The sequence below is a fragment of the Oreochromis aureus genome, linkage group 14, assembly GCF_013358895.1.
Source record: "Oreochromis aureus strain Israel breed Guangdong linkage group 14, ZZ_aureus, whole genome shotgun sequence".
NCBI classification, from domain to species: Eukaryota; Metazoa; Chordata; class Actinopteri; order Cichliformes; family Cichlidae; genus Oreochromis; species Oreochromis aureus.
In genome coordinates, this window is record NC_052955.1 from 20543216 (window position 1) to 20561757 (window position 18542).

Genomic DNA, 18542 nt, shown 5'->3' on the forward strand with positions numbered 1-18542 from the left:
TATGAGTAGAACGCCAAGGGAACAGTTCACCCTGCCCAGGATAGGGTTACCAGGGCCTCGCCCTGGAGCCAGGCCCGGGGAGGGTGCCCGAGGATGAGTGTCTGGTGACCGAGCCTTAGTCCATGGGCCCCAGCCGGGCACAGCATGAAAAAGGGACATAGGCCCATCCTCCTGCAGGTCGACCACCCACAGGAGGCACTGTAGGGGTTGGTTGTGTGCGGCGGCCAGGCTCTGGTGGACCAATCCCCGGCTAATAAGATCAAAACTTGTGATGATTTCTTTAACAAAACCAAAGCCAAAATGCGGAAACAATGTGGAAATATCAAACACATCAACTTAGACACACAACTAAGAGGGTAAGTAGCAGGCTACATCTCAGACTCGACAGGCCTCATGTTAAATGTTAAAGTCCTTTGGTTTGCAAAACTACGAACCAAAAGACTATTGGAACAATGTCCTCTGGACAGATGAGAGAGTAGTGAAGATGTTTAGCCATAATGCACAACCCTAGATTTGGAGAAAACCGAACACAGCATATGAGCACAAACACCTGATATGTCAAGCAGTTAGTATGAGGTGTTTGGGGTGGAGGGGAGAGGATTTGTGTTTGAACTCCTCTCTGTACCAAAGCATTATAAAATCAAATGTGAGGCCATCTGTCTGACAGATAAAGCTTGGCTGAAATTAGGTCCTGCACATGATCCCAGCAGCAAATCTACAAGAATCAAGGTGCCGCAAAGTCCAGAGCTCAACCCAACTGAAATGTTGTGATGGGATCTTTAAAGAGAGCTGTGCATAAACGAATGCGACAAACCTCAAGAGTGGGCCAAAATTCCTCCACAACTATGTAAGAGACTGATAAAGTCACACAGAAAATGATTACTTCAAGTCATTACTGCCAAATGTGGCTCTACAAGCTATTGAATCACGGGGCGTACTCAGTATTTCCCACACTGCTTCTGCAATTTGGTGGAGTTTTTGCTAAATAAACAATGACACCATGTAATATGTCATGTGATATTGGTCATCTGTTCATTATAAGACCTGTTCATTTTTTTAATAACTATACCCTATATACTTCAAGCCCCTCATTTACCGCTCATCCACAGCCAATTTAGAATCACCAATTAACCCAACATGTTCATCTGTGGACTGCGGGAGGAAACCCACAGTTGGCAGGTTCAGGGAGGACTCCACTCAGAAAGGCCGGGGTTCGAACCTGCTGTGAGGTGACAGCGTTAACCACTATAACACCGTTCCACTTCAACGCTTTGGAAAGTGTACTTTTTTTAAAGCTATAACACATTTCCCACAAAAACTAGTGCAAATCAACACAGCAGTAACAAAGAAAAGGACGAATGAAAACAAGTAAAAATGGGATTCAAGTGTAATTCTTATTTTACCTCTTATTTTAGCACAGAGAAAGCACACCCTCCAAAGCATTTTGCTGTAACAAGCACGAGAACAAAAACACATGGGTCTTTATGGGAATATGGTGAGGAGGGGTGGTCAGCAGTTCCTTTGAATTTGAGTCATCGGGGTGCTGCGAGGAAGAGGAGTTTAAGCGGCTCCTGTGGAGCTGCAACTGAAGTTGAGACATGTATTTAATTAGCAGCGCCAGATTCAGCACATTCTGGGTCTGCTACAGCGATTTCCTGTAAGAATCCATAAACTGCTGCTCGGAGGATTTGCTCCTAATTTGGACCACCTGACAAATGTAGCTTTCAGTGAGTGCTGGTGAAGTTTCAGTAAGAGTGTGAAGGTGTTGGGCAGTTTTAGTTTGAGGTTAAATCTGTCACAGTCACACTGTTTAAAATGAAAGATAAATTAAGCAAAAATAATAATAATAAAAAACAGGTCAATTATCCAAACATGAGCACAGCCTCTAATTTTAATGCTGTCATCATGGATTTTCAGGTTTTAGCTTGAATGTCCACAGCTGAATGAGACAGTGGACTAAAGTAACACCTATGATGTCTATAAGTATTTGAACAGTGGCACAGTTTTTATATCCGGCAATGGAGATGTGATTGAAGTGCAGACTTTCAGCTGTCATTCAAGGGGTTTAACAAAAGTATTGCATTAACTGTTTGGGATTTACAGCCATTTTCAGAGGCTCAAAAATAACTAGATTATTGACTGAGGACCTGTTTCATGGCTCCCTCACTGTTTCAGGACAAATTAAGCAGATGATGACCCAAAGGGATGTTGACACACACAAAATAAACCATCTCGAGCAGAGATGTCAAACTCTTGTGTGACTTCTTTCAATTGAAGAAACGTTTCAGCAGCTCATTGCCCAGACTGCCTTGTAATTCTAAAACAAAAGATTTTTATTAACATAAAGCTAAAAGAAAAATCAAAACACCCTGAAATTTCTATAGTACATATTAAAATATTTATGTTTTATAAAACTGTTTTGCACTTAATTACTTTGATGCAGTATGAATGTAGAAAAAGCTGTAAGACTTTAAAAATACAGTGAAAAGTCAAAACCTTCCACCCTCCTGAGGTGGCTGTAGCTCAGGGGGTAGAGCAGGTCACCTACTAATCAAAAGGCTGGTGGTTTGAGCCCAGTCTGCATGCCAAATAACCTTGGCCAAGATACATACCTGAAGTTGCTCTCCGATCCATCCATCAGAGTATGAATGTGTATGTTAGATAGAAAAAAGTGCTTGTATGACTTGGTGAATGGGGCGCGTTGTATAGAGTGCTAATATGGGGTAGAATAGCTCAAAATAAGAATCACTCCATTTACTTCAAATTTTATAAGCCCTGGGAGACTTTGCCCTGGAGTTCTGGCCCCCGTATGTTTGACACTCCTGTATTAGAGGGCTAGGAAACCCTTTGCGAATGCCCAAATTAACAATCTGGTTCATCCTTATAAAATGAATACACTGATGAGCTCAAAGTGGAAGATAACAAATTCACTCTGAGTTTGAGGTCAAAATAGATACTTGTTACCCTTTTTTAGTAGACAGCAGCTATACCAGTGACGCATTTGCTGTAGTTCAAAACAGATTCTCAAAGTTACATTGGAGTAAACTGAATCACTTTGGGATTCCTGATCTGTGGGTGGACTTTTTAAAAAGTCTGCTCTGAAAAATAAGGTACCTCACAGAGGACGCTTTACTCCTACAAAATTATTCAAGCTTGATGTTCACTGTAGGAGACTAAAGTAGTGTTAGTCATTCAGGAGACTTTTGTATTGACACTCTTCAAACAAACTGAAAAGAACACTATTTAATCAGACTATTGCATCAAGTCAGTTAAATTTCTGGAATATTGATTTGGTCAGTTAAATAGCAGTGAAGGTTATTAATCAGTTTCAGCTGCTTTGGTGTCAATGAAATTAACAACAGGTGCACTAGAGGGGCAACAATGAGACAACCCCCAAAACAGGAATGATTTTCCAGCTGGAGGCCACTGACATTTTTCGTGATTGTTCTTTTACTACTTTTGCATTTCGCTAGAGTCACTGTGACTAGTAGTAGCATGAGGTGATACCTGGACCCTACAGAGGTTGCACAGGTAGTCCTCCAGGATGGCACATCAATATATGCCATTGCCAATAGGTTTGCTGTGTCTCCCAGCACAGTCTCAGAAGCATGGAGAAGATTACAGGAGACAGGGAGTTACTCTAGGAGTTGGACAGGGCCATAGAAGGCCTTCAACCCATCAGTTGGACCAGTATCTGCTCCTTTGCAGGAGGAACTGGATGAGCACTGCCAGAGTGCCTTCAGCAAGCCACTGGTGTGAATATCTGACCAAACAATCAGAAATGAACTTCATGTGACCTGAGAGCCTCTAGTGCGGCCTGTGCTCACACAGGCACTGTCACCTGACTGGCATTTGCCATTGAATACCAGAATTAGCAAGTCAATCATTAGCACCATGTGCTTTACACAGATGAGAGCTGGTTCACTCTGAGCTCATGGGACAGCAACGGTCTGGAGAAGCCGTGGAGAATATTAAACTGCCTGTACCATCGTTCAGCACAATCAGTTTGGTGGTGCTGAACGTGACGGTCCGGGTAGGCATATCCATGCAACGACACACAGACCTCTACAGGCAACAGCATCCTGACTGCCATTAGATATCAGGATGAAATCTTTGGACACATTGTCAGACTTTGTACAGGACCCAGTCCCTGGTGCACAACTATGCCCGGCACTATGTGGCGAGAGTATGCAGTCAATTCATGGAAAATCAAGGAATTGATACCATTGACTGACTTAATCCAACACAACACCTCTGGGACATTATGTTTCAGTCTCAGAATTTCCAGGACCTGAGTGATGTTGTCAGGCATGCATAAAAGCACATTGGGGCCATTCAAAATACTGATTAGCATTTTGAGTTACTGCAATTAAATCTCAGCAGAATGAACAAAATCACTTTGATTATTGGGTCGTGTTTGATTTCAGGCCTCTGTGGACTGATCATTTTCATTTCCATCAAACAATGTGGCATCCTTTTTGTTGCTAACACATAACCCAGTTCATATCAGCGCAGATATCCAGCATGATTTTTTCCCCATTGAGATCTGAATAGTGTATATAAGCCAGTGTGTGCAATCCTTTACAAATCACAGTAGAGCAAATGAGGCGAGAGACAGAGTAAAGGAGACATGTTTATTATTTAAACTATCACTTAAATAAAAAAGTGCATAGAAAATAAACATGATTAGAAACTTTTCTTTTTACACTTATGTACAACTTTGTTTCCAAATTATACATTCAACCAAGTAGTTTGTGGTTTATTTTCACGGTGGTGGTTTTCCTTCATTTCGTTGATGTGTACAAAGAAAGATCGCCGGTTTTATGGGAGAAAATATGACTGCTGTGAATACCGTTATTACAGAGAGCAGGAAGAAAATGATAAGACAACGGCAGATAATCAAGGCGAAACAAACTAGCCCGTTCGTGATCCCTCTTTTTCACGTCCTACTGCGACACCGCAACCCACCCTAGGCTGATAACGTCTATACATGAGAAACAATCAGAAAAATTACAAATACAGGTTTAAGTACTTGTCTGACCTCTCCAAAACCTTGACTTGTAAAAGAACAATTCAGGGTGGATGTTGCACGAAATAAATAAATTAAATGTTTTCAACATCAGCATTATGACTTTCTACAAAAACAGTACATGATAAGTACAACCAAAAGCTTCATAGGAGAGAGAGAGATAAAGAGGTGGTCAGGGAGACGTGAGAGGTTTCCAACGAGAAAAAAAAAAAAACCTGATCAAAAAACAACAAAAACAAAAAACATAAACCAAATAAATAAAAACAAAAAAAATTAAAAGAAAAACGCCATTTTGGTGGTATCTTTAAAATCCTGGTAAGCCTCCACAAACCCATCTCTTAATTTTTACCGCATCAAGTAAGCAGTCGAAAAAGTCCCTGTTAAAACATGAAAAAAACAAAATTAATAAAAATAATAAAAGAAAAAATTAAAAAAGAAAAAACATTCACTACAACAACCAGAAAAAATGGATGACCTCAAGAAGTTCACAACCACATTAATACAGTTACATTTCTCATCACATTAAAAAAAACAACAAAAAAACAAACAAACAAAAAACTACCAAAAAAAAAAAAAAAAAAAAAAAAAAAAAAAAGTTCCGTTCCAGAAATAAAACAAAAAGAACTGCAACGCTCCCTGCTGCTGCGAAGGAGCGCTCACAGGCACAGCAAAACTGGTACTGGATATCAATATACAAAAGAATGATGCACGTTAGTTTCAGCGGATAGTACTGTAACACAAAACCATTATAGAGTACATTGAAACATTGCTATTAACCATTATAAATCTGCTGTTTTTGCTACTGTAACTAAGTTTGTCTGTCCATTCCATATATTGTATAGATACTAAAGTACAAGAAATTACTATGCATGTTTCCGTATAATATTGTTAAGTATTTATACTATAATTACAGATAATGACGGAGAAGTGCCACTGGTGTGGCGTGGTAAAATGAAGACCAAAGAAACAGCAGACTACTTCCTTATTTGTATCTATGCCATTTTAAAAACAGTGAAATAAATGACTTGTCGTCACTGAACACCCTCTGACCCTGAAAAAAGCAGAAGTGGCTCTCGTGAAGAGAGAGTCGTAGACAGAGCCCTTGGCGCCGGCCGACGCTAGCGTGAACTGTTTGAGCTAACCTGTTGTCCTACAGACAGAAAACACCGCCCGCTGTTTTACGCCTCAGTGTTAATCCCAGTGCTGAAATGAAACTGCTCCCTGGCTTTGAGGTCGTATCGACATATCTTCCACATCTACCAGGGGTTGCTGACATGACAACTTAAAAAAAAAAAAAAACTAAAAAAAAAAAAAAAAGCAACAAAAAAACCCCTAAACGAATATAGCTGACAAAGCATCAACATCCACCCACGTTGGGTGATGTGGAGGAAGAATATACATTCATCGTTGACCTTTAGCAGCAGAACCCAGCGAGCCCGGTTGTCGGTGCAGGTCTGCGTACGCCCAGCTGGCCCGCCGGCGGAGGCGTCAGGGCTCTCTGTGGGAAAAGCGCAGCCGAGGTTTGTACGCGCCGCACCGTCAGGAAGGAGAGGGCTGCTGGTGTGGTCCCTGCCTTCACTTTGTTGAAGTAAAACAATAAAAAATTTAAATAAAAACAGAGTCAAGTGCACTTTGCTAGAGCCTCAAACACCACTGTCGGAGTCATCGACACCAATCCATAAATTTCAAATATCAGGGCCTGTCGCACAAACTCAGAGACGGTCTGTGCTTCTGGTTTCAGTATTGGGAGCTTTTCCTATGCCGGTTCAGTGCCTGTGTCACAGCTAAAGTGCAACCCGTTTCAGCTTCACTTTCACAAAAACAAATGAGAGGGTGGTTGAGGGGCGAGCCGCTAACGACCTTAAAAGGCGACAATGAAGTCACGATGACGAATTCCTTAAAAGGGACAAACGGACCAATCGGCTTCAGTCGCTCAGTGGAACCAGTCACTCTTTGTTTAAGAGAGAAGAGGCATTTACGAACTGAGGTGAATTATGAGGAGACTGGATGAAGGAATAAGAACGATTTTAAATTGCGGGTGAGCACTGATGAGCAGTCACCACAACACCATGCTTCTTTTAATGTATACAATGGCTCTAGTCGGATATGATGACTGCTATAGGTAGCATTAAAATAAAGGCACCTCTTCATTATAGCCAAAGTCTTCAGAGGGACATAATGCCTTAAACTGACGGGAATCTTTGTGGGGTTTTTACATATCAATCAATATTTCATATATTGCCAATCGGCTGCAAGCCTGTCGACCCGTGGCTCATTAGTGACCGAACCACTTTGATAGAATCGCCTCCATGAGGGCTCTATCCTCGGTTTGATGTGGTGTGGAGACAATAAGGCTGGAGAGAGGAGATGTCGCTATGGATCAACAATCTAAACTCTCTCTCAAGTGCATAATAGTAGTTCACATGACTGCCATACTGTTAGCTAGGACTGGAACAATTAAAATAATAATAATAATAATAATAATAATATTAACAAAATAATAGAAAAATGTCAGCTCTGACCAAACGGCCCAGGATAGATAAAAGAGCTACTGGTGGACTGAACTTAAATGGGGACCAAGCCATAGATAGACCAGCGTCAGTCTTTGGAATCAAAGAAAACATTCAGGGTACGAATTTAAAAAAGAAAACAAAAAAAATTATTAAAAAAACAAACAAACAAAAACTCTGAAAGGCAGCGGGATACAAAACATAGAGACCAAGTATTAGTGTTTGTAAACCCCTATTTTCTACAAAAATGGCAATAAAATAAATACAATTTTTTAAAAATATAAATACCATCATTAAGTGCTATTCACTAGTGAGTGCTTTTAAGGTTTTTTTTGTAGAAAAATATACATTATTTACATTTATTTTTTTAAAAGCAAGCATGATATTTCCCTGTCCATAATAAAAAGACAGACAAAGAGACAAGACTTTAGAAGACTTAATACAAATAAAAAAGAAAACTTTTTTTCCTCCTTTCTATCAGTATGTTTATCACAACAGGCCAAGAAGAAAACAAGCCGAGTGAAAAATTCAATTCAAGGGCGCAAAAGTTTGGTTCTCTTTGCTGCTGTAATTTGGAAAGTGACTCAAAAGTCCAAGCTTATACGATTACCCGAACGAGTTTGATAACAACAACAGCATGCACAAACTTGCAGACGTCTCTGCGTCTGGAAAACAGGCCCCCGTCCCACAAAAAAAAGAAAAATCAATTATAAATACGTCTACTCAAGCACATCAGTAGGTTTCTCTGGTCCCTCGGCTGTCAGTCCACCAGAATCTCTAGCTGCCTCGCTCTCTCAGGCCAGAGGCTTCATCTCACTTTCATGTAGCTACCAAGCTGTCAGACTGAAAGTCAATTTTAAGATGGTATCAACCTCAGATATCATCCTTTACACAAACTGACAAAAACGAATCTTTTTCTCCCTTCTTTGTTATTTCCTCTCTTCCTTCCTGTGGCGACTGCTCCCCCTAGTGTTTCAACCTGCACGGCTCTGATCAGGCTGCCATACACGAGCAGCTCCTATTTACAGTGTTAAATGTACACACCTACACGCTTTTTTATCCTTCTTCTTCTTTGGGAAAACAAAAAGTCAGATTAGGGGAAGGTTCCAGTAAAATCACAACAATTCTGAAGGCATCGGGGCACATTCAGACGGGGAGATGTGCATCAATAACAGCTGACACTTAGATCAACATAAAAAATAAAAGAATTTCTAACAATTTTCTAATTTTTACCTTTAGTAAAAGTCCCTTCAACAAATTGCACTTTGGTGTAAAATTGAACCAAGTTCTTTGATTTTTTTTTTCCTTCTGTGTTCACATCTCAGCACAAGTAGACCAAAACATTTAGAAAATTAAGGAGGATGGGCCAATGTATAAAAACAAAAATATAAATAAATTATGAAGGGGGAACTTCTGACATGACTTTCTGACTCACCTCTGAGTGCCAAATGAAAACGAGACATAAGGAGGCACAATATGTTGGTATTTCTACAAATGGCCCGTCCTCCAAAAAAATGGCCCTTCCTGCATATACAGTGCAACCGACAGCTGCTGAGCCTGCTGTGCTCAAAACCATCAGCAGAGGGTGCCGACGGAGCTCCTGGCCTGCTCACAGCTGTGGTCCATCGTAGACCGGACGCATGAAATCGCCACAAAGCCGCGTGCTGCGGGTCATTGCGGTGCTGTTGCTCAACAGTCCTCGTTAAGGTCCTTCAGGTACGGGCATCAGTTGAGGAACTTGCGACACTTCTTTGCGCTGCAGTTGCACGGCAGCTTGTTGCTGGCGTCCTCGATGGGGAACTTGTAGTCATAGGTGAGCTCTTCCCCGCAGTAGATGCGGCGCGAGGCGAAGATGACGATGTGCTTCTGGCCGTCCACGGTGATCACCCGGGAGTAGCAGTTGGGCTCGCAGGAGTGGTTGATGAAGCGGGCGGCGTTGCCGTGCACCGTGGCATCCACCACCTCATAGTCATCGATGCGAAACATGTAGCAGCCAATGCCCTTTGAGGAGAGAGAGGACAGTTTGTATAAATAATCGAGTTAAGCAAATGACGAAATCATTGGAAATTGTTCAAGGACTCACCTTCCCATCGTAGTATTTCTCCCGTTTGTCAGTGAGCACAGACCGAATGACGTTCCCAGAGTATTCGATGACCATTTCTCCTGCTTCAATGGTTTTCTTGCAGAAGAGACCACGGCCATGGATAGGAGACCTGACGGGAGGATCATAGCAGATGACAGCTCTCAAAATTAAACAGGCAGTTATCTGTTATTTATCTGAGCACTGAAAAACAGCTGATAATAATAAAAATGATGACACAGATTTAACACCACTGATCTAACCTGTAGACCCCCACAGTCTCCTTCGAGGTGGCCTTGAGCTGTTTGAATCTCACAGCAAGTGGAAGCTCCATGGAGGCACGCCTGCGAAGGGAAAGAATTATGAATGTAATATCACATTTCTTTCTTTCTTTCTTTTTTTTTAAATAAAGCATAATCATTTTTACAAAAAGTGAGTTTTTACTCACCTGGCAGTCCTGAGCTGCACTTCATCATCATCGTCTTCCTGCGGCCTATACTCAGGAGGTTGGCGATGTTTTGAGGCCAAGAAATTGAACATGTCGAATACTGACCTCCTGGTGGAACAGACACAAGAATCTCAATAAGCAAAGCAGCATCCCTGGAAACAGTTATCTGTACGGTTTATTAACAGTGTGCATTATATAAAGTGCCATTTCCGCTCCAACTGACTTCTGGTTTCCTGACACATGCTCTACAATTTCATGGTCAGAAGGTGTGTGTGTGTGTGTGTGTACCATACTGACCTGTGGTGGACTTCTGCACGAGCCGAGCCGTGGGGGTTGATGGGAGGTTCGTCCGTTTCCTCCGGTTTGTGGAAGCGGAAGCGATAGCTTCGACAGTGCCTGGTGCCATACAGCTGCTCCAACAGGAAGACTACAGCCTCATGGACGACCCCGAGCATCCTCAGTCCGTTCACACCTTGAAGGAGCGGAGAAACACCTTCATCATGAGGCTTTATTCAAGTATATATGTAAAGTACCTCTGGTTATTATTTCTACGCTTTTAAAATTACACCTCACCTTCAAAGGAGAGCTTTTTGAGTCGTGCACTGGAGCGAGCTTCCTGCACTTTATCAGTCAGGGATTTCCAGGCCTCTGTAGGGGAACAGTTGGTATTTTATGCCCAGTGTGTGGTTTAGTTTTTGCAGACTTGATTATAAAATTTTAAATTTTTATCACAAAAGCAATTTATATTTGAATTCGTTTTGCCAAAGCAGGCGCTACAATCAGGTGTTTTCTTTCACCTTCAATACTCTCACAGCGGATGTGGAACCCGTCCTCACTGCAGATTTCAAAGATGATACCCTTTTTGGGTTTGCTGTCTAAACCGTTATCCCTGCTGTTGCCATCCTGGTCGGGCGGTGAGGCCACAGGAAGAGAGCCTGCTCCTCCAGCTGCATGCGGTTTGTCTTTTCCCACCACTTTCCCTGGTAAAACGTGTCCTTCGGATGTCTTCTTTTTACCAAGTACACTAGAAAAGATGTGAACCAAACATTAAAGCTATACTGTATGACGATTTTGAAAACAGGTGACTAATACTGACGCTTCATACCTCTTGTTGGTCGTCTTTTCCGGGGGCTTTCCTGTGTCCATTGGCTCAGGGGAGCTCAGCTCTTTGGAGCTGGTTGGGGAGAGGATGGGAAAGGTTGAAATGTTTTTGCATTTTACTGAACAAAAGTGGTTTGCTTGAACAGCTGTTAAGTGGTTAAGTCAAACCGTATAGCTATGTTAAACAGTGCAACCATCATCAATAAAGATGTTCAGCCAAGTTGACATATTTAACTTCTGTGTCTGAAGATACATTGAAAACTATTCTGTGCAAACACACAAAGCCCACATTTATTTAGGAGAGACATCTGAAGAACACAACATACTGTAACCATTCCTTCCACAAAGAAGTGAATCCCAAACTTAGATATTTTTCCAAAATTCAAATTTCTTACCATTACTGTGGTACGTGAAAGTAACATAAAAACGATTTGTTGGTTACAAGTCACAGGTCTGTTAGTGTCTCACCTTGGGTTAGAGGATGGGTGCTGTCCTGCAGGGTTGCTGAAATGTTCCTCAGGCAGAGAGGCCTTAAGCTTCTTCCCGCTGCTTATATCTGGACTCTGCCTGCTCCTCTTGCCTTTCTGTTTGCCTTTCTCTGCTCCTGAAACTGCAGTTGCTGCTGACACTACTGTGGAGGTAGGTGACATATGCTCTGATAACTTGGAAATAGGAGTTGTTCTACTGCTCTGGGAGTGCATGGATGTCTGTGTTTGCGTGAACACTCCAACAACACGTCCCTTGGCGGGACTTAGAGGGGTGGATGGAGCAGGAGCTAAAGTAACGGTGCTGTTTGGACATGAGTCCACGGGCTGGGGTCTGTTAACGGGTTGAGACTGATGTTGTAAGTGAATACTGCTGGCGTCTGTCTCTCCTTGCTGGTTGACAGCCATGTTGATAGTCTGTTGGGAGGGCAGGACGCAGATGCTGCTAGCTATTGATGTCTGAACAGGGGAGCTTAGCTGTGACATCAGGGGAGCTCCTCCTGCTGACTGAAGGACCACAGGCTGATCTGACAGGCCCAGGCCGTGTGGACTTGCTTTAAAAAGGAGGTTGCTAATCTGCCCTGTGATCTCAGTTGAGCTGAGAACAGGGGTGGAGAGTGATACTGATCCTGGGGCAAGAAGTCCAGCTGCGCCACTAGGGGGAACAGACACAACATTTAACACTGACTGGCTGGGGTTCAAGCCAGAGACTGAGCAAGGCAGGAGATGAGCAGAGGAATCGTGGCTCAAGATACCGGGCTGGGCAGGACCAGAAAGCCTCTGCTGAAGAAGAGTAGTGGGATCTAAGTACATCACCCCGCCGGATTTTGGTCTCTTGATTATATTGGGCATCTTGCGTTGAGAAGTGGAGAGAGTGCTTAACTCAACTAGGCCACCAGGTTGACCGGGGATGCTAGCAGTAATCTGAGGGGAAGACAGGTTGATGAGGGTCATATTGGGAGGGCCTACTTCAGACGGGGCCAGAGTGGGCTGGTTACGGGAGCGCCCTGACTTTTTGCTTTTTCTTGGCAGAAGACGAGATATGGGTCTCTTTTTGCCATGAGCAGAGGCAAGTACAGTTGGGGAAGAGGTGAGAGAGGACGGACTCGACACTATGGCAACACTGGGACCCAACTCGTGTGGTCGACCGGCCTCCGAGACCAGAATCTGGGACTGGTCGTGGGACTGAGACGGCAAACCAATGAGAAGTCCTGAGGTGGTGCTAGGGATTCCTGTCTGGAAGCCTGTCTGTGTGGGTCCTGTGAAGGTGTGAATCTGAGAGGGGTGAGGCATGGTACCCAGAACTTTGCCCCCAGCAGGAAATATTGATTGGGCTGAAGACAAGCCAGTATTTAACCCCGTGGTAAGTGTCATGGAGCTTAGCACTGCAGGCGAGCTAGAATCCATCACTCCTGTTGCACTAATCTTTTGAGTGACACCATTAGGGACAGTCTGGAGGACATAGAGAGGCTGGAATTGTTGATTGACTACAATAAGCTTGTCAGGACCTGGTTTGATGACTGCTGGGCTGGATACTTGAGCCTGGGAAGGTCCTGGGCCCGGTGCTGGACTGGCGCTGCCTGCAGCTGCTGCTGCTGAAGTCGGGAGGTATTTCTGACCCTGAAGAGGCAGGGAGGGTGAACTTGGCAAACCGGGAGTACCAGAACTCCTCGGAATATCCTGGTTAGCTGGTGCCTCAACTACCTGGCCAATAGCAGGGCTAGGAATAAACTGCTCAGGAGTCATATGACCTTCTGAGACCTGCGTATCCCTGGTTGCCAATGACGTACCATCGTGCTGATTCTCTGATGGTGACACGCCTGGCCCCGTTCTCTTTTTGTCCCCACTCTTTTCCCCGCTGATGGTCTCTGTGTCCGAGTTCAAGCCTAGCATGGTGCGGTCTGAGGTATTTGAGATGAGACTCCCAGCGCTGTGGTTCTGACTGCTGCTGACAGTCGGGCTGCGTGTGGTCAGGACAGAGAGGTCAGACGGCAGCTCCAAAGGAAGATACGGCTCCTCCACAGATATTGAGCTATTCACACTACTCTCTACGACCCCTCCGCTTTCCGCACTGGGCAGCGGCTCGGAGAAGTCATCAAACAGAATGTCTTTACGTCTGTTGACATCCACTCCAACATAGCTCTCATCCAGCAGCAGCTCAGAAGAAGATGGCTCAGACTGCTGACCCAGAGCTGGCAATGACATAGAGGGGGTGTTCAGGACAAACTCCATAATATCTGATGGCAAAATGTTCCCACAGTCATCGCTGTTGTTGTTGTCAGAGTCGGATTTAAGCAGGTCTGTGCTGAGGGACAGCTGGGCCTCGAGAGGATCCTGACCCTGACTCTGCGGCTGGGACTTGACCCCACCTCCGAGTGGAAGACAATTTTCCTTCTGGTTTTTTCTGCCTTCTCGGGTGTTTCCACTAACTGCTCCACCGCTGCTGTCGGCCTCTTTGCTTGACTCGTGGGAGTCGGCCTTCTCAGTGTGCCTCTCTCTGCCTCTCCTCTTGGGAGTGCTTTTGTGTGTGGTGGAAGAGGAGGTGGCCGTAGTGGTTGTGGTGCTGGTGGTGCAGATGCTGGTATCACTCTCCGACCCATCATCGACGCCATCAAGCTGGCCGATACGCTGGTTGCCCAAGGTCCTGTTAGGCACAGCAAAGCACACGTCAGATTATCAGAGACAAGGAGATATTTCAGATCACTTTATAAAAAATGTGTCTACTTACAAAGCGCTCAGCATGTCCTCTTCAGCTTTTTGCTGAGCCCTTCGTTGCTGCTGCTCCTCGTCCTTTAGAAAACGCTGAAGCTGGGATCCCCTTCCCAGACACTGGTCTAATCCTTCTATAGATGGCAGGCCCTCACCAGGGTTAATTATTGTTCGAGTGAAGTTGTAGTAATAAGGATCCTTACCCCTATGTTTCATTCCACTGTCTTCATCCTCTCCGCTGTCTCCAGATGAAGACGTGGTGCTCATATCGTCCGCTCCATCGACCTGCCCCTCAGCTGACTTCTTGCGGCCACCCGTCCTCCTCTTAACCACAGTCCCGGCTCCGTCGCCGCTGCCATAAAAAGGAAGGTCTTCCTCACCGTACGAGCGAACCCCATAGAAAGGCGTGAGGCCGAAAAACATGTTGGAGCGTGCGCGTGCGCTGCGTCGAGGGTAGCGCCGCTTGGCCGACCCTGATCCGTCACTGTCATCTTCGTGATGTTTATCCTCCATACCCCTGTCATGGTCATCTTCGGGGCCAACGCCCTCATCCTCAGTGCCTTGCACGTGGAGACCGCGGTGGTCTCTGAGCTCTCCGCGTGGGCGCTCTTTATGCAGTTCCTCTTCCTCTGTGTGAGTCTGGGTGTCAGACTCAGAGCTGTCACTGCTGCTGGCAGAGGAGAAAAGAACAGTACATGCAGAGCGATGACTCCCCTGGCCAGCAGGAGACACTATGGGGGCAGTGGTCGTGGGGCAGGAGGATGAAGAAATACTAGTAACGGTGGTGGTTCCATTAGGGTCACTCTTAATATCAGTCTTTAGCGGAGCTGTAGCTGGGGGTTTAATTGATCGCTTTTTCTCTCTGGAGGACAATGAAAGCTGGTTAGTTGCTTGCTTGCTGTGAGACTGTGAAGAGGTCTTCATAGTCTGGTGCAAGTTGTCCAGGCTAGAACTGTTCTTCCTCTCTGGACAGGAGTAACTGTCTCTGTTCTTTGAGGATGACCTGTCCCCGCCCTGGGTATCATGCTTCTCTCCCTGAGCCTTCCCATGGCCTTTGGTGCTGTTTCCTAGCATTGGAGCTTTGCTTTTGCTGCTGTTGTGAGAAGTGGGGTTGGTAGCATGCGTGTTGGAGCTGCCGGCAGCTTTAGCATTATTGTTGAGAAGGGGAATCTTGTTGCTGATGTTGATGTTTTGAAAGGTCTTCTCTCTGTCACGGTCTTTGGACACATCTCTGCTGCCTGCTGTTTTAACTTTGGGGTGTTTATCTTTGGCAGCTGAGGCTGCAGCTGGAGAGGCCAGGTGCACGGAGCCTCGTTTAACAGCATCATCCTCCGCTGACGTCCTCGAAGGCCACAGAGGCTTTGTGGTCGCTGCTGTGGCTGAACCTGACGAGTACTCGTTTGATTTCCGTGTACTGGACTTCTGAAATGGAGGCTGTGGGGAGCCGGATTTTCCAACAACAGAGTCCTTATGGAGTGATGATGATATTAAATTTCCAGTGCTGCTACTACTCTCCTTCCCTGAGCTGGGCTTGTCCTTGTTCTGGTTATTGTTGGACGCCGGGCTGGACCGCTGACGAGGCAACAAACTGAGGCTTGCAGAAACATCCTGATCTTTGCTTCCATGTTTCCCTTGCTTGTCTGTCTGCTTGGTGCTGCCACTTCTCTGCTGGCTTGTGTGAACAGCAGTGCCCACAGGAGGGGAAGACTGGCCTGAGCCTGCAGGTCCCAGTCTTGGGTTCTTACTCTCTCCTCCAGAATGTTTAGACTGGCTGTTTGCATTACTGTCCTTCCCTGAGCCAGAGTCTTTGTTTCTCTCTGTGCTTCTATAACTGGAATCTCTAGATGGAGGTCTGCCCTTGTCAGCATCTCTGCTGGATGATCTGTCTTTACCTTGGCCTGAGTCTTTTCCTGTTTCCCTGCTATATGGTCTATACTTTTCAGAGTCCCGCAGTCCTGTATCTCTATTCAGTGACCTAGCTTTGTCCATATCCTTATAGCTGGGCTCTCTAGAGGATGACTTACTTTTGTCAGTTTCTCTAGTGCTTGATTCTCTGCTCGCCTGTTTTCCCTTCTCATTGTCTCTGTTTGTTTGTCTCCCCTTTTCAGAATCTCTTAAATGATCTCTACTGATCGGTCTGCCTCTGTCAAAGTCTTTCAGACCAGAGTCTTTACTCAGCGGCCTCCTCTTTTCTGGCTCTTTGGTTGACATTTCACTCCGGTCAGAGTCTTTCTGCCCAGGTTCTCTGGATGATCTACTCTTGTCAGAATCCTTAGAATCGCGCTCTCGACTCGGGAGTCTCCCCTTGTCTGCTTCTCTCGTCGCTTGGTCTCGGGAAGGTTGCTGTTTGTTTCTGTCCGAGGAGAGGTGTCGACCTCTTTCTTCGTCTTTTTGTACTGGACTCCTTGCTGAGTCTTTGCTGAAGTGTTTGGACTTTTCGGGGTCCCTGGCGGGGGAGGGGATGAGCGGAGGGGGTGAGGTCAGGGGTCGTGACAAAATGTGAGATGTGGCGGTGATTCCTCTCTGTCTGTTAAGCTGCTGAGGCGGAGGGGAGAGGGAAGGCGAGCTGTGACGACGTGAATCAATATTCCGCGTACCGGGATTTACCAGGGAGTCTCCCACTGTCACAATCTCGTGACTTTGGGGCTGTGAAGAACCTCCTAAAATAAAAGAAAAGAACAGTTAAATTCAGACTAATTATGCCAAATAATCTGGTTGAAATCAAAGTTTTAAGTTAAAAAAAAAGGCTGCACATTTGTACCTGGAGATGGCATGGGACGAGGACCTATTGACCGTTGACAAGGGGGGTAGCTGGGATGTCGGTTCCTGGTGTAAACCCTGAGCTTGGGGGTGTTGGCAGGGGAAAGTGTGTCAGAGCGCCTTGGTGATTCAAATGGATCAGGAAAGTCTAGAAGTCAATAAGAAAGAAACACATTAGCGCATTATAGCTCTGAATATGGTTCTCACTGTAACACACACATTTCTGAACTATGTTACCTGTTAAGGAGGGTGGGCTGTGTGCTATTGTACGATTCTCCTCAGGAGCCATCATGTTCTTTAGATCAGAATCTGCCACTGGAGGGTGACAAACTAGGATCCTGCAGGTATACACGCAGCGCTTTCGTGCATCTAAAGTACTCCAGTACACCCTCGAACACCTGCAAAGACAATTTATTTAGTTGGACAGAGTTGGCAGCTTCCTTCACCAATCAGCAATTTAACTGCACAGAGCAAAATAACACTGGCTTTCAAAACAGCAAGAAGACTTTCAGATAAAGGTTAAAAACAACAACAACAAAAAAACTCACTGGTATCCCACAGGGAAGAGTTTCCGTTTGCAGTCTGAGAGTTCAGTTAGTATTCCCAAACAATCAATTGCCATAGAGCCTGAAATGATGATATTTAAATCAGCGGTCAGCGGAGCAGGAACTGTGAAAGGTCAGGCAAATGTCACAAAAGAATGTACCAGCAATCAACCTACCTATCATCATGTGGACATTTTCAGGCTCCAGTCCTGCCAGCCACTTCCTCCTGAGATTAATGCCCTCCATGTCCACTAGGATCCTGCGGGTCACCTCAAACCCAGACACCACCTCAAGAAAAAGTACATAAACAGAAAAGGTGAAGAGAAAACTGAGAATCTGAAGTCAAAGCCCTGGCATCGCATGGTTCATTCACGCAGAACACCTAAGTGCACTTTAGTGATATATAATGAGATTTCCTTACTTCTCCTTTGATGAGGTCCCTGTGCTTTGGACAGTAGACTTTTTTATCTTCCAGGAAGCTGCAGTGGCACTGGCGGGCACACATGAAGTGGTAGTTATTGGTGCAAGAGGTAAGGCAGCAGCTAACGGTGGCTCCTGGCTTTTGACACTTCTCACACCGCTAAAAGAAAGTACAAATTGTAAGCGTCCAATAAAGGTGCACTGAAAAAGAGTGGGAAATTATAGGGAACTAAGTGTTCTGCTTTACCAGCTGTTTCCCCCTGAGAACAGCCATATGAACATTTTTCAAAGACCCGTCATCATCCTCGAAGACCTCTGCGGACCACAGAGCACAATTCACATGGGACCACTCATTCTGACCGATGTACAGCAGCCTGCCTCCCTCCTAAAACAAAGAAAAGAGTGAAAAGTAAGAAAGACTCATCCTTGCGGTCTGCGTCCTGAACTTTGCTGCT

General features: G+C 45.0%; 1 protein-coding gene across 1 annotated transcript in view; it reads right to left on the reverse strand.

Annotated features, from left to right (window-relative positions):
- Positions 1-4620: 4620 nt before the first annotated feature.
- kmt2a (lysine (K)-specific methyltransferase 2A) overlaps positions 4621-18542 on the reverse strand; it is a 37380-nt gene continuing 23458 nt past the window's right edge. Inside the window, exons 19-34 of the mRNA XM_039597938.1 lie at positions 18335-18472; positions 18089-18247; positions 17844-17955; positions 17671-17749; positions 17360-17520; positions 17124-17270; positions 14382-17022; positions 11637-14297; positions 11173-11241; positions 10865-11091; positions 10641-10715; positions 10365-10539; positions 10068-10175; positions 9883-9963; positions 9623-9752; positions 4621-9540 (exon numbers count right to left, since the gene is read on the reverse strand). Coding sequence (XP_039453872.1) covers positions 9265-9540; positions 9623-9752; positions 9883-9963; positions 10068-10175; positions 10365-10539; positions 10641-10715; positions 10865-11091; positions 11173-11241; positions 11637-14297; positions 14382-17022; positions 17124-17270; positions 17360-17520; positions 17671-17749; positions 17844-17955; positions 18089-18247; positions 18335-18472 — 7239 coding nt within the window. The 3' untranslated portion in view covers positions 4621-9264. The remainder of the gene's footprint in view (positions 9541-9622; positions 9753-9882; positions 9964-10067; positions 10176-10364; positions 10540-10640; positions 10716-10864; positions 11092-11172; positions 11242-11636; positions 14298-14381; positions 17023-17123; positions 17271-17359; positions 17521-17670; positions 17750-17843; positions 17956-18088; positions 18248-18334; positions 18473-18542) is intronic.